Here is a 16100-nt window from a genome sequence, read left to right as displayed (position 1 = left end):
ATCCAGATGGTATCTGTTAATTTCCAAGCATATGGAAACACAGCAACCACTGCGGGTGGGAATGTCTTGAATATCTTGCTTCAAGGTCTTTGTATCAATAACCAATGAAATACAATGCCCAGACATGTGAAACTACCTTTTAGCCACTCTATGAGAAGTTGCAACAAAGTTGTGTAATGCAATTTGCTTTTGTTAGCTTTAGGGGCTGTCTATATGCAGGGAAAGCCCCACGGTGGCTGTGGATCTGCGCCGTGTCGCAAGTGCAGCTTCACATTCACTGCAGGGCTTCCCCGCGATGCTCCAATCTGAAAAAGTCAGGTATTTACCCAGACTTTTTCAAAAAGGGCAACATCTACACAGGGCTTCTGCCGTGTAACATCGCTCCGTGGCCAATGGGGGTTTAACTTGGGGGCAAAACCTGGTGGAAAGTAGGGTGACCATATTTGGGAAACCAAAAAAGAGGACACCTAGTGTGTGTGTGGGGAAGCAGCTTTCTGAGTCCTGCAGAAAGTACGTTATTCCCCCGCCACCTTAAAGAACCCGATTGGAGTGGAGGAGGGGAAAGGATTTCATTCTGCACCACCACCATCCACTCCAATGGGGGCCTTTTCTATAATGTCCACGAATGACCCACTTTCCCCTTTAAGACCTCAATTGGAGCTCGGGTTGGGGGAATGATGTGCCTCAAGAAAGCATGTCATTCCCTCCTGCCATGCTAATGGCAGCCTTAAAGGGGAAGGTGTGTCATTCCAGGACATTATTGAAAATTGTAGAAAATCCCCCGACACCATGGAAAGAACAAAAACCAAGACAAATCCGGGGAAATCCTGACAGTTGGTCACCCTAGTGGAAAGCGACCAGCAATTGGTCGCCTTCCACCAGGAAGAGGGCGGGAGCGGCTCCAGGACCCAGATGGCTGGCCAGGAACCCCACACTCCCTCCTTGACATTGGGATTAACCAACGCCGCCATGGGAGAGGGAAAGTGCAAGGTTGATGCAGAGGGAGACGGCGCCAACCCAGCGCCATGAGACAATCCTAAATAAAACATTCTGCATAGCCAACATGCCATTGTGGGAGGTGTACTGCATTTGCTTTAGGGCTATTGCCAGTAGTCGTAAAAGTGAGCACCCCTTTTTGAGTACCTGCAAACAGGATTGGGGCTATAATCACAGAACCATGCTTGCTTCCGTCCTGCGGCGGCTGCTGCCACCTTCCCCACCCTCACAATCCAGTAACTTACTTACCTTATGGCAGGGCATGGGAATGCAGTGGTGGGGCATGTTCCCCAGGCCCCAGCAGAGCATATTCTCCTGCAGGGCCTTCTCCCTAGCAGAGATTATGTCTGTTGCATCAGTTTCCCACCAGGGATTCTGTGAATGGGACTCCTAGTTCCATCATTGGCAGGAAGAGATGCTGGGACTGGGGAGCATCTCCAGGGACAGGCTCAGGCCCACTATCAAAGCTAGTGAGCTTTCCTACACAGGGCTATTAAAACTTAAGTTTTGTTGCAGAATTGAGATCCAAGCACTACACGAACCAACTTTCCTGCTTTTCCACTACATAACAGGTGCCGCTGCAATATAACAGAATACTACAATTGCACAAGTGGAAAAAAGTGTTTTCTTTCACATTCACAAATAATGCCGCATTTCCCCTGCTCTAAAAAAGCCTCACTGCTTAAAAACAAATGAAACTGCAGGGTCATGATGTTGTCTAAAGGATTCAACAGCAACTGTGAATAGGGAATGACGAACGAACAATAAATGTAGAAAAGCTCTCCGTTGCTGTGGCTGTTGATCCTTCTGGGATGGCTGACTGCTCCTCATGGTTGGATTCTGCCAAAAGTGGGGATCATGATAGAACTGAGTGCTTGAAAAAAAAAACACGCCTCAAGCCTTTGTGAATACTGTGCATGCTCACAACCTCTTTCAGGGATGCCATTTGCCCAGGGTGGTTGCTGAGGGCTACTATTGCAGCTCTATGAGCAAATGAACATGGTCATTAGTATATGTATTGTGTTGCACAGCTGGAATGTTCCAGTCTTCCAGTCAGTGAAATTTGTTCCCTTATGTGAACTGTAGCCTACCTTACTAGGGCTGCTGCTGCTGCTGTAGGAGTGGGCTAGGCCTGTATGTGGTGCCCTGCTGTTGACTGCTAATGGATGCCTGCTTTGGGCACCTGCTATTGTCAATTCTGCAGCCAGGGCTGATGCTTTGTGATTTTGCAGTGGATCTCCATTCTTTGCTTTGACAGCACAGTGATTTCTTTGTGGGTCCGAGTAGTGCTGCTATGTATAGCATCCCCTATCATGGTTACCTTTCCTCACCTTCTCCACCACATAAACACTTTGTGCCTATGTGCACAGGTCTCATGAAACTGGATCGCGGCCAATAATGAGAATGATAAAAATTCCCATTCACTTTTAGGATGCACAGAATATCATTATTGGAAAAGCATTAATCAGTTCATTAATTGAGGATTAAGTTATAAATTTTATACTGTATGTGCACCAAGCAGTTAATTTCTTATTTTGATTCATGTAAATAATCTGGGAATATCCCTTGATAGTTTCTGAAACAGTAAGTAATTTGTTGTTTAGTTAAAAACTGTTTTCCAAATATAAATTGTTCTACAAGAGAACAGATCAGCTAAAACACTTGTTTGTTTGACAGTTTTAGCAATTATCAGTCATGTTCTTTCCTTCTCATATCGCTAATGCTTTCCAGACGGAGTGCATTATTCTGCTATTTCAACTGTCTGAATCTTATTTTCATTCATCTTGTGTGGGCACGTTCATTGTTTATTCATTTACTAGATATATGTGTCATCTTTTAACTATAACCTCTGGAGGTGAATGCATAGGCTTAATTCATGCATTTTTGATGGCTGGATTTCATTCCATATAAGTAATATACATCTGTGTACTCACCTGAGTTGCAGAGATTGACACATGGACGTTTAGGGAGGGCCGTCATTGCTAGTGTGGAAAGTATTTAAACAATCTGAGTTGCTTGTGGAATTGACAAGTGTATATGTGACATGGAATGTGACAAAAGGTAAGGGCTTTGTTTGTTTAGTGGCTGCCATGCTGCATTGCTCACAAATGCATTAGGCCTTATTTGGTGATTGGAGGTGCTCAAGCAGCACATCTGATCCTTGCATAGAGAGATTTGCTGCCTAGGGGTCCCCTGACCAAATGGGCTGTAGGACTAGCGCAAGGTGCTTCTTCAAGCCGTACCAGTGCTCAGGCCACACAATTGCTAAGAAAGTAGCAGGGCCAATGCAGAACTGGCTTCCCACTTTTGGCCTGGAAATATCTGAGCAAGAGAAGTGCTTGTCTTTTCCAGGGATGCTTCTCAAATATTTTATTCTACGTTCTTGCGGACAACCAGGAGCAAGGGCGCTGCTTTGACACAGAATAGGAAACATGAGAAGCATCACTGGGCAATGTGGTTGTGGGGAGGTTAGGGGGGTGGGTAGCTTTTCCCTTGGATGGATGTACCGAAAGGATCTCTAAGCACTTAGGAATAAATATCGTCCCTTTTTTTTTTTTTTGAGCTGTTCTGAGCAAAGTCTTCTTTCTGCCATCCCCACAGAGGCTCGCTTCCAGTAAACTGTTATTCTTTGTGACTCCTGGGAATACAGTAGAACATTTGCCTATTTTCAACAGCAGTTTAATTTCTTGTTTAAGCTGACATTTTATATTTATTGTTTTTACTCTCAGAGTATCCCTTTCTTCCCCCCACCCCACCCCATTCTTACTGGTGTTTTTTTTTAGAAGATCCCATATCTATTTGTCTGTCTTCACACACACACACACATCAGACAGCCAGTGTGGTATAAATAATAGGACTTGCACTGGGAAGACCCAGGTTTGAATCCCCACTCAGACACAAAGCTGACTATGCTGTAGGTTGGACTGAGAATCTGTGACTGGCCCAAAGTAATCCAGTAAGCTTCCATGGCCAAGTGGGGACTAGAACCCAGATCTCCCGACTCCCAGTCCAATACTCTAGCCACTACACCACACTGACTTTTTGTGAAGTTAAAGTGGGTAACCTCCATTTAAGGTGCCTGAGCTCCTTGGAGGAAGAGTGGGATGGATGCAAATATGATAAAACAATGTTGTGATTTGAATATCTGTGTGGCTTTTGATTTATGGCACTCATATTCCAGCTGTGCATGGCATGTAGCTGGCAGCTAGTGCCAAGTTATGTGCCATCCTTCAGAGAAGGAAGACAAGATGAGTCATATGTATGGCTGATATGAACATCTGGATTAAGCTTTTCTTCAGGCAGGGTGGGGGACGTGTGCCCCTCAGATGTTTTGGACTACAACTCCCATAACCTCTCACTATGCTGGCCAGGGCTGATGGCAGTTGTAGGTCAGAGTAACTGGAGGGCCACAAGTTGTCCACCCTGACTCAAGAAATTCTGTAGTTTTGAAAGGATTTAGGTCAAACCTGTCACTTGAATTTTTCATTAAGCAGACTGTTTATTTACTATGGGAAACCTAAGGACTCTAGTAATAATCTGGTTCCCATGTGCTACATACTGAGAAAAAAAAGTTTTTCAGTCAGACAGGTCCTGCCCCAAACTGCCTATAATGTGAGAGAGATGGAGTGATAATAAAATATTTGTGTTCTCTTTTACCAGAGCTGGCGCAAGCTCTCTTGCCGCCTGAAGCAAGAGACAACTTGCTCTGCAATTGCCTCGCTGCCCCACTCTTATCACTGCACCCCTGTCCTCCACCCCTTACTTTTCCTTCTGTGCTGTGTGGCTGGAGGAAGCGGCCTCCTGGGTCTTGTGAAACCTGGCCGAGCTCCTGAGGGAACTTGTGAGATTTCTTCTGTCTGTGCAGGTCTTGCTGAGTGCAACGGATGGCCAGAAGGTGCTGGTAAAGTGGCTAGCGGGGCTCTCTAGGGCACCTGCTAGAGGAGCAGGCCCTCCTGGCTGAGGCAAGGTGGGGAGGAGAGTGCTGTAATTTGCCACTCCTCCAGCTCTGCCACCTGATGTGGACACATGAGCCCATATAATGGTAGGACCGGCTCTCTCTTTTGCAGAAGAACAATCCTTTATTTGTAGGGCTGTCACAGGGCCATCCTCTGTTTGAAAGGCTGTCCTGCACAGTTGTGGTTCATAGATAAAAAACCATAAGAACTTTTGCCTATCAACAGTTAGCATTTGAGCAGACAGGGCACTTGGTCACTGTCTTCTGCACTATGCTAAGATGTAGTGTATTTCTATTGAAATTATAAAAATGATCTCTAAATTTGCCTCTCCACATAGAAATTAGCAGATGCAAATTTTATGCAAATCATTGCTCTCTTTCTCTTTCTCTCTTTTTGGTGATACATTTCCTCTTTTTTGTGATTTGTAAGTTGTTTTGAACAGTGATTCCAAAGAAATTCTAGAAAGATGGGTGTAGATTTCTATGGAAGGCTTGCGCTGGGTAGCCGGCAGGAGAAAAATGCATGAGGAAAACACTTTTTTTCAGTCATTGGAAGAGCTGGATTTGGTAGCAGAACATTCTATATTGTATATGTCATATGGTATGATAAACTGTATTATGTCCTGATATTCTGTAGTCTGTAAATTGTGTTACAGTTCCCAATGCTCATTTCAAAGCTTTTGAATTTGTTTTGTAATTTGTCATTATAATCACCACAACTTTTACTCTCAATATTGTCAAAAATGTAAGTACCATAATTATTCCAGTCCTAATTTAAAGAGAGAAGCTGGAAACCATGTCAATGGATATTATTATATATTGAATTTCTTAATCAATTTTCTCTGAAATTATTAAAACATACAAAATATAAAACAGCTAAAAACAATTTCAATTAAAATACCAAAATGTGATAGAACAACTAAAACATCAGTATTTATTTTATTTATTTATTTATTACATTTTTATACCGCCCAATAGCCGAAGCTCTCTGGGCGGTTCACAAAAATTAAAACCACAGTAAAACACCCAACAGTTTAAAACACAATTACGAAATACAGTATAAAAAGCGCAACCAGGATAAAACCACACAGCAAAGTTGATATAGGATTAAAATACAGAGTTAAAACAGTAAAATTTAAATTTAAGTTAAAATTAAGTGTTAAAATACTGAGTGAATAAAAACCTCATCATAACCCTCCAAATGCCTGTGTGTAGAGGTAAGTCCTGACCTGGCACTAAAGATGACAATGTCGGTGGCAGGTGGGCCACTCCAGGGAGAGAGAGTTCCACAATCAGGGGGCCTCCACTGAAAAGGACCTCTCTTCAAACCTCCCTGCTTCAAACCTCCTTTGAAGGAGACATTCTGAGAAGCCTCAGATTTTGATTGCAGTGTATGGGTCAGTTTATTTTGGGAGAGGCAGTCCATCAGGTATTGTGGTTCTGAACCATATAAGGTTTTATTGATCAAAACATACACCTGGGCTTGGAAATGCATAGGCAGCCAGTGCAAACAGGCAAAAATCAGGGTTATATGCTCAGACATTCTGGTCCCCATTATCAGTCATTTTGCATTAATTGCAATTTCTGAATTGTCTTCAAAGGCAGCCTCATGTAGAGTATGGCCGTTGCTACACCAGCCCGATAGTCTGGGCTGGTCAAGGCTGAGTCCCTGTGCATCTAAATGATGCATAGGGACTCTCTGTTCTTCCGACGGTCTCGGGATTGTCCCAAGACTGTGGGAGGTGTGGGCACCTGTCCTGGCTTCTTTCCTCAAGTAGCGGGGGTCAGCAGAGGGAATAAGCTGGGGTGGGAGGAATGCAGGGACATCAGAGGGGGGAGCAGGGTCGGGGCTTTTTTTTAACCTTAGCTTTTGCTGGAGTGCAAGTGCGCTCCAGCTCCTCTACTTTAAAAAAAATAAAATGGCAGGCGTGACACCCCTCTCCCCTTACGGGACGTTGCACTGCCGTCTGGACACCCTGGGATGATCCTGGAAGCAGGTAAGTCTGGGATCGTCCCCTTCCCTCTACACCCTTAGGTGGAGAAAGGGTCTATGTTGCAGTTATATAAGAACTTCTATAAGAACTTCTTATAGGTTCTTAGGCCACATTCTCATGCAAAAATAACCCAGAATTTCAGTCACCAGCACCATTTTTCTTATATGTTTCTCTGAGTCATAGGCAATGACAAAATCCTGGTTTATCATTTCATTCTTGCATGGCTCCTCCTACCAATAGGTTTGGCTAAACTAATCAGGAATGAAAAGTTTATTGTGCCATCGGAACCGCTTTCCTTGTTGCTTCCCCTCTAAGCCAGAATCGCAAAACAGGGTTTGTTCTTGGCTTATGATTCGTGGCTTGTTTGGGACTGTTTTCTTTAAACATGACTCAGGTCTGAATCTTACCTGAGCTGTTGTTTAACTGTTACAGAAATGGAAAAAGTGTCTGACTCTAGTTTGCACACACACACCAAAAAAGCCTTTGCCAGTTCTTTAGCCATGTTGGAAAACATCTTGGGTTGAATTACACATGAGTTCAATTGTCTTGCATTGGTTTTATTTCCCCCACCCCAGGTTTCCAGATTTCGAGAGAGCAGAAATGACCATGACTGCCAACAAGAATGCCGGTGTCATCAGGAGAGCTGGAGGAAGTAAGGTGCCCCGGGATACTCTAGACCGGTAAGTGCAGTGCATTTTTTGGTCTTGTTTGATGCCAAATTGCTTCAGTTCCCCTCTAAACGAATTTGTGATCACTAAAAACTGGAAAGTGAGGACTAATCAAGTAAAAACTGAATGGCTTTATTTACACGTCACTATCCAAACCCTAGGGATATATGAGTCTTGATTGTATGTCATGTATCAGTAGAATTCATCGGCTTTGATTCTTTGAATTTGATTTAATACATTCGGTGTTATTTTTCTAATTTTTATTGTATATATTCATAATAAACAGTTTTTTAAAAAAAAAGAAATCAATTTGTGGTCAAGTTCTGCCATTTTGTCTACCCAAAACCGTGGATTTGAAAGAACGTGTGGTGAGCAAGTCTGCTTCTGCATAAGGCTCCTAGTGTTCTTAGTCATCAGACTGGGCCTTGCTCCAAGTTTCTGCAACAACTGACAGAACTCCTTCCCTAGAGAGGTTCAGTTCTGGTTGAGTTTTTTAAGGAGGCCGGTTAATATATTACAATTCATGTATCTGTCTTTAAAATGTAAATAGCAAGTACATGGGGGTGGGGGGAGGCAAGTAAGCTCAAGACTATGCTGTGTGGGGAGGGTAGTTTAACCCTTTCTGCCCAAGTTGTGGTTTTGATGTCTTTTGATGCCCCTAGAAGCTAATAATAGCCATGGGAAGGGAGCTTCCATTGCTGGCGATGTTGAACACTAACTGAGTCTTGTGGCACCTTAAAGACTTAAAAAATTAGTTTCGCATATGCTTTTGTGGACTACAGTCCAGTTCATTAGATCCATGAAGAGCAGAGACTGCACAAAGCCAGAGAGCATAAATGCACTGCTGCATTGTCTCTCTCACACATGCACACATATACACCACTGCTGCTGCTGCTGCTGCTGCCGCCTTCTCTTTGGGAGGCCATTTAAATCAATGCTTACCCGAATCATCAGAGAGTTTCTTCCTTTTAATAAGACTTAAATCAATAGAAGAAGTACCCTAATAAAGTATTTGTTTAAGGCTTGAGGCAATTTATTCTAAACACATTTTCGAAAGAAATAAACTGAAAAATCTGGTAACTCACTTAACATGGGATTTGAACAGATGTACTACAAACAAACAGTATCTTATTTTTGGTCAGTATCTTATTTTTTTTTATTTTTAAGATTGGTTTAATAGACTTGTAATTGCCTTGAAGTAACTTGTGGTCCTACCAGAATAGCTGTCTTATCTTAGGGGTGAAGTTATTTAAATATGATTTGATAGCATGAATATGGAGATCACCATGACTGTCTCTACTATGAATGTGCAAATCAATTGTCATTTGCTAGCAAGGAATCCGGTGTTCCCCCTAGATCTGGACATACCTGAGGGTTTAAGAAACACAGTCCTATTGCCATGGCTGAAATATCTGTACCTTGATGTTGGAAAGAGAAAAGCTTACTATTGGGGAATGGCTCCCACCAAATGAGATTATCTATCTGAGTATTTTCCTGCTCACAGTCAGCAGAAATAGAGGCAAACGCTGGCAAACAAGCAAGACATCAAAATGTTATGAAATATGCCCATCTGTAGTTACTGGTGGTTAAAATAGTAAACCTCAATCAAAGCTGGCTTTGCGCCTGGCAATGCCCTAAGCAAGGGTAAATTATAGGAGCCAGACGTGGAGAGTCTGTTGAAAGAAATATAATATTGATATTAAACTTTTAGGAATTCAGTAAATGTAATATCATATGAAAGGCATTCATTGAAACGGTTCTTTACCCCTTAATAAGAGAAGGAAACAAAAGGCAGTGTTGGGGGAAAAACTTCACACAATGTTGTGATGCAACTGAAAGCAGCAGTGAGGCCAGGCAGCAGATAAGTGAAATCCTAACATACATAGTGATGACAAATACCAAGATGGTATTTAGTTTGGTTGAGGAAATGTCTGCAACATGTTGGGGCCTTTAAAAAATATATATCTCAGTGTTATTATGCCTTTTCATTCATTGTTCAAATCTACCAAATGGCATGCTTGATTTAGAGCTACAGCCAACCCCTGATCTCTATTACGTATACCTCTGTGATGCATGTATACCTGCTTTCCACATTCATACTTTACTTTTTGAGATGTATACTTCAAAAAAATAAATCTGAGATGTACACTTAAACAAGTAATGTGTGATGTGGTCCTGAGTATCTTAAGCTGGAGGCATATTAAAAGCCGGCAAAGTGACAAGAGCATGGATATCTGGTTTTGACCAATATTATTATTATTATTATTATTATTATTATTATTATTATTATTATTATTATTATTTATTTATTTATATAGCACCATCAATGTACATGGTGCTGTACAGAGTAAAACAGTAAATAGCAAGACCCTGCCGCATAGGCTTACATTCTAATAAAATCATAATAAAACAATAAGGAGGGGAAGAGAATGTCTCACCAAGGGGACTAAGAGGTTCTTAGGAACCAGACTAGTCAAGGTCTGATGTCAACAGAAAGATTTCAGTAGTTGAGGCAGATACAATAGGTAGGGCAAGGCAGCTGTGGGATTTGTGGGACAAAAGTACCGACAGAGGCAGGTCTGATATAAACTTGGGCAGGAGCAAAAGCAAGGTATGGGACCATAGCGCAATGTCCACGAATGCTTGCAAGATATACACACGCATGTAATATATCCCTTTTCCCACCCTTAAACTCAAATTAGGGTTCTCAGGACAGCTCACAATAAAGAACAATTTAAAAACATCAGAAGACAGTAAAACTAAAAACAACTGCAGACTAAAAGGAGAAAACAGCAGCAATTTCTCAGTACATGCTGATCAAATACCTATTTTAGGGATGGGGAAATGTTTAGCCCCTGGGGGTATGATTGCAGTATCTGTCCAGAAGCCTTCCCCTCCCCAAAGCCTTTGCTCGTAGCACCATCCCTTTTCTCCATCCAGAGGTAGGAGATCACTTATGCTTCTCTCTGCGCAGAGAAACAGATAATTTCTCTTTGCAGAGAGAGGAGGAGCAATCTAAGAACATAAGAAGAGCCAGGCTGGATCATACCAAGGGTCCATCTAGTCCAGCACTCCGTTCACACAGTGGCCAACCAGCTGTTGAGCAGGGACTAACAAAGCAGGACATGGTGCAACAGCACCCACCAACCCATGTTCTAATAGCATTGGTAGCCCTCTCCTCCAGGAATTTATCCAACCCCCTTTTAAATTGGTGGCCAGCACCATGAATACCATAGTTTAACTATGTGCTCTGTGAAGAATCACCTGTCTCTCTCTGTCTCTCTGCATAGAGAAACTCTATGCAGGAAAGGCAGGAACAGATGGGCTGGCCTGATGAGCCAAAATTGGCCCGCAGGCTGGAGGTTCACCATCCCTGGCCGAATCAATTAAAAAAACCTTTTGTCTGACACTGAAAAGAGAAATGACTCAGTACTCTGTGTCCCTTTGTGGGGAGAGAATTACACCAGTGGGGCACACCAGTGAAATGGCCCTTTCCACTCACCGCCATCCACCTCATCATGGAAGACGAGGGCAGCCAGAGAAGGGCATCCAAAGATGATTTCAGAATTCAAGCATCTTTGTGTGGAAGTTCATATTCCTTGAGATACTCAGGCCCCAAGTTATATAGGGCTTTAAAAGTTAATGTCTGCACTGTGAATTGTGCCTGGAAACAGACCTGTAGCCAGTGCAGCTGTTTAAGTAGTGGTGTGATGTGTTCTCTTCAGACGGTCCTGCAGAGTCCTGAATCAGATCCTGTTCTCCACAGCTTGCATGAGACTGTCGTCTCCACAGTCATTTCCTGCACTATGCAGATGCTGATAGAAGACCCGAAAGGAAAGATGCAGCCCTATCAGATCAAAGATATCTCTGAAGAAGATCTGAGTATTAATGGACACTAGTGTCCCTCTTTCAAAAAGACTAAAGGCAAGAAAAACAAATTCTTTAAAAGGACATCAGGCTTTCTGCCATCAACACTGATTCTGTTTTGTACTGTTATTCCAAACATGATCTCATTTAATTTGAAAGCCAAATCTGAAGTGTTTAGAGAGGAAGAAATATGAACACTGCTGGCTCTTTCCGTTTCAAAAGGGGCTTTTCAAAGGAGCTTCAAATTATCCTGTGGTTGCTGCTCACATAGTCTTCATACAAGGATATTACTGTGTTAATGCCCACACCAAAGGCCAGGTGCACATCTCTCAGGCACAGCTAGCAAGCAGTGCCTGGCCTTGAATTTTGAGCTGTAGGACTAGAATCTTCTCCATTTGGCCACGGATGTACTGCAGCAGCAGTAGTGAGGCCCCAGGAATCCTATTGCCTTCTATTCTTGCCTGTATATGAGCAGGATTGCCTGCCTTGCTGTTGTGTGGATGTCAGGACTGAACTCAGGGCCCCTGCAGTTTCTGATGATTCTGTTTCTGGAACTAGATCAACTAGTACAGAACCGGAACTAGATCAGCTAGAACAGAGAGCGGGGGCAGGAAATTCCCCAAGAGTCTCCAGGAGTTGGGGAAGAAGCTTCCTGAGGCCTTGACCAACAGGTGGCTAGGCTGAGACAACAACGCCTCTCCCCACACCCTCCCGTGGGAAAGCAAGTCCCTTCAAAGGAGAAGGAGGAAGGGCGTGGCTTAGTTGATGCAAGGGTGTGTTGGCGGTTAAAGAAGTGGTTGGAGACACTCTGCCAGAATAGCCACCCATCGGAACCAACACAAAAGGGAGCCACCTTAAGAGAGCAGCCTTTCAGGATTTTCTCTAGTTGTCTATTGTCAATTAGGTGGCAACATTTCTACCTTGCTAAAGTCTTCCCTAATAGAGAGCTCAAAGACTGTCCCAGAGTCTAAGGCCATGGCTAGACCAGGCCTATATCCCGGGATTGTCCCAGGATCATTCCTATGCATCCAAATGACACACAGGGGATCCTGGGAGCAGGCAGGGACGGCTCCTCCATTTGCCTGAGATAATCCTTAGGTCTAGCTAAGGCCTAAGTAGCTAGTCCTGTCTACTTACTCTGGGTCAGTCTTTGAGTTTTTCTTCAGCTATGTTGTAGAAAACTTGCGTTTAGCATAATAAAGTGAAATCAGCTTGAAGGCTGGGTCTCTGTTGTTTTGAATGTGTAGAGGGAAGGCTTCCTCATCTTGGGCTACCTCATCAGCGCAGCCCTTTCACCATACCCCAGTGTCCTGTTTGCTTTGCTGCCCTACTATTTCTTCCCCTATCCCCGTTCTGGTCACTCACTCACTTGCTTCCCGTAACATGCGGCAGGAGCAGGTGTTAGCAGCTGTGGTGGAAGAGGCCTCCAAGGCAGGCAGGCAGAAATAGTGGCCATGAAAGATTTGGCACATGGTAAAGGAAAACCCAGCATCAGCTAGCCCACCATTTTCAATCACAATATTTTTCCTAGTGTGAGTGGCACTGAGCTGAACAAATCAGACACTGGTTTGGAGATACACAGCCAATAAGGGCCCCGAATCAGCGAGGGGGGCAGGCAGGTTTTGGTTGCTCCAGTGCCTTCATTGGCTGAGCTTCCCCCCAAAGTTAGGAAAATGATTGGTTCAGCTTTGCTGCTTCTCACACTAGAGAAAACATTGTGATTTAAAATGGCAAATGACTGTAGCTTGGACTGGTCATCATGCAGTGCTTTCCTTGCCCAGCCACTATTGCGCCTTCCTGCCTGGATCTCTTGGCACTCTAGGCAACCACCCCCTTTGCTACTCCCCCCCCTTTGAATTGTCTCTGAATCTGGGAAGATGGGGGAGTTTCTTGATTCTGGATATTCTGAGTCAAGCAGTCTGTTCACAGCAGAGGTAAAAGGAGTGGACAAGCACCTGGGGGCTAGTATAACAGAACAGGTGAGCTGTTGTGCTATAATAGGATGTTCAATTTTGCCACGGTGTGCGACCCTGGGGCCAACAGCAGCCTTGGAGGCCCCATCACCATCATGAAATAGCCGAACATGTTGGTGGAGAAAGTGCAGGAGGCCCCAAGGGAATAGGCAGGGGCCAGAACTAAAGGGGGAAGAGGGACGCCCACATCCCGTAGCAGGATCTTCTTTGAACTAGAGTAGATGAATGGAAAGATTAGTCAGGAGAAAGGAGATTATTACTTCAGATTTGACAAATTTAAAATGTAGCACTTTTTTTCCCAAAAGCCCAGGAGCTCACTGGTTCTTACGTAATCCACAATAGCATGTTGACTGATAAAGAAACTTGACTTTTTGCCATTGGGTTGACTGTTAATTTCAAGACGCCTCTCCTTCATCACACCACTAATAAGCACAATCTTTTGCCTGAAATATTAAGGACCTGTGGGCTATTAGCCAGAGATTGTGACTCAAAATGAATGGGGGGGGGGAACCCACACTTGCTTATTTTGGGAGGAGTGACAAAGGGGTTTTATTATTTTAAGAAATAACTTGATCATCAAAAAAAAAAAAAAAAGCTGTATAGTTGGACAAAGTAGTAGGTTGGTTTTTTAAAAGAAAATTCCCGCTGAAAATAAGCAGTATATCACTTGATTGGAAGTCCTAATTTTATGTTAATTTTGTAAAGCATTTACATTTTAAAAACAAGCCAGTTTAAATTATCTTTAGCTTGAATGCTATAGAAGGGTGCATACCGACTTCCCTCTGCCTTTGCTCTTCAAACGACATATATCCACTTCCACAGCAAATGCTTATTATTTTATTTATTTATTTTTATTATTGCATTTATATCCTGTCTTTTTTCTTCCAAGGAACCCAAGGCAGCGTACATAATCCTTCTCCTCTCCATTTTATCCTCACAGCAACAACCCTGTTGAGGTAGTTTGGACTGAGAGTCTGTGACTGACCCAAAGTCACCCAGTAGGTTTCCATGGCCAAGTGGGACTAGAACCCAGATCTCCCGACTCCCAGTCCAACACTTTAGCCACTACGCCACACTGGCTCTATTATTATCTCGACAGTTTGTTCCCTGCCCCTGCCCCCCCAAAAGTCTTTCTGCCTTTTTGTTTGTTTAAAGCACTGTTTATATGATTATGGAACACTATTTGTATAAATTATGTATTTAAACAATCATATGTTTCCTTAAGGGATTGTTTTTAAATTGAATAACTGCTCCTTGGGGGAGGGTGTTCCTGACGTCACAAAGCACATCCAGTCAGTGCTCTGCGCAGCCCCTTCTGCTTTAAACCAGCAGAACGTGCTCAACCCTGAATGTGATGATCCTCGAGAGAAGATGGAACACATGACAATTACTTGGTGAGTGTACTTTGCAGAGCAGAGTGGCTTCCTAAAGGTATTGTTCAACCTTTAAAGCCAAGGATAGCTCAGCGGTAGAGCATATGCTTTGCATGCAGAAGATCCCAGGTTCAATCTTCAGCTTCTCAGGGAGGAAAGAATCCTGCCTGAAACTCTGGAGATCCACTGCCCGTCAGTGTCAACAATACCGGGCTAGGTGGACCATTTCGTCTTTTAATAAAATAAAATGGCAACAGCCACCAAACCAGCCCCCTGTTCATTCATTCTCTTTGCAAGGCTCATGAAAGTGTACTCAGGCTAGCAACAAGTCCAGCGCTCTGTGTTCTTCTCCAGTGTGTGTGTGAGTTGTTCCTGGGATATGTCCTTAAATTTGTTCTGCCTTTTTGATTTATATCAGCACATTTCAGTGGATGTCAGAATATGATCCCATACCTGTGATCCAGCACTCCGGCTTGGGGAAAGGTTTGATTGATCTCAGTCCCAGTCAGCTAGATGGAGGATTATAGCCTGTGCTTTCTTGATGAGGTTGTGGGCAAGGAACATATATTCCTTGTGACAACCGGTACAAAAGGTCGGAGGAGGCTGTGTATGGATATAATATTGGGTTAGGCAAGTTCCCCGAATAGGCCGGGAGCCCAAATACCATTCCACTTCAAACACACCATAGTAAAACCATATGTATGTTTCATATTGAAGAACTGTATGGATGTATTCTTGCAAGCTTGCGTCTTTTTTACTTTAAGGCTGATGCACTGACAAAAGTCATCTGCCATGTCAAAAGGAGACTGAGTAATTGTTCTATACTTCACCCTTTCTCATACTTAGATAAGATTACAAACACAATTGTGTCAGTGCTGTGTTGTCGTAACTATCTCTGATCTAGACTCACTCAGCGTCCGAGACACTAACTGACTTGGAAACAAATGGAAGGAGGCAGATGACTGAAGACAAACCTGTTCAACTACTGCTGCTAGTCCCTTTTTTTTCTAGTAAATTTCTTAGCCATTTCCTTTCCAGAAACAAAAACAGATTTGTGAGGAAAGTCTGGTCATGTTCTCCATAGAGAGAAACATGAGGAGGCCGGCACAGGAAATAGTAATTGCATCATTCATTATGTTATGTGGCTGGTTTCTATCACAACCTGGTCAACCCTGGCTTGACTCGTAAGTATGGAGTAACCTTCCTGGAAAAGCAGCTGTTATTTGATGGAGAAGATGAGGGCAGCTGGGGAAGGTTAACTGACAACTTTAGTT

At 43.3% G+C, this 16100-nt stretch overlaps 1 protein-coding gene across 4 annotated transcripts in view; it reads left to right on the top strand.

The window, feature by feature from the left end:
• Window positions 1-16100, top strand: part of DENND2B (DENN domain containing 2B) — a 140668-nt gene that overhangs the window by 33206 nt on the left and 91362 nt on the right. For all 4 annotated transcript variants that reach the window (XM_063117252.1, XM_063117254.1, XM_063117251.1 and 1 more), the window contains exon 2: window positions 7521-7625. In XM_063117252.1, the coding sequence (XP_062973322.1) occupies window positions 7546-7625 (80 nt within the window). In that variant the 5' untranslated portion in view covers window positions 7521-7545. The remainder of the gene's footprint in view (window positions 1-7520; window positions 7626-16100) is intronic.

The sequence above is a fragment of the Elgaria multicarinata genome, chromosome 2 (genome assembly GCF_023053635.1).
Source record: "Elgaria multicarinata webbii isolate HBS135686 ecotype San Diego chromosome 2, rElgMul1.1.pri, whole genome shotgun sequence".
NCBI classification, from domain to species: Eukaryota; Metazoa; Chordata; class Lepidosauria; order Squamata; family Anguidae; genus Elgaria; species Elgaria multicarinata.
Note: the sequence above shows the minus strand (reverse complement) of the source record. Positions and strands in the feature narration are given on the sequence as shown.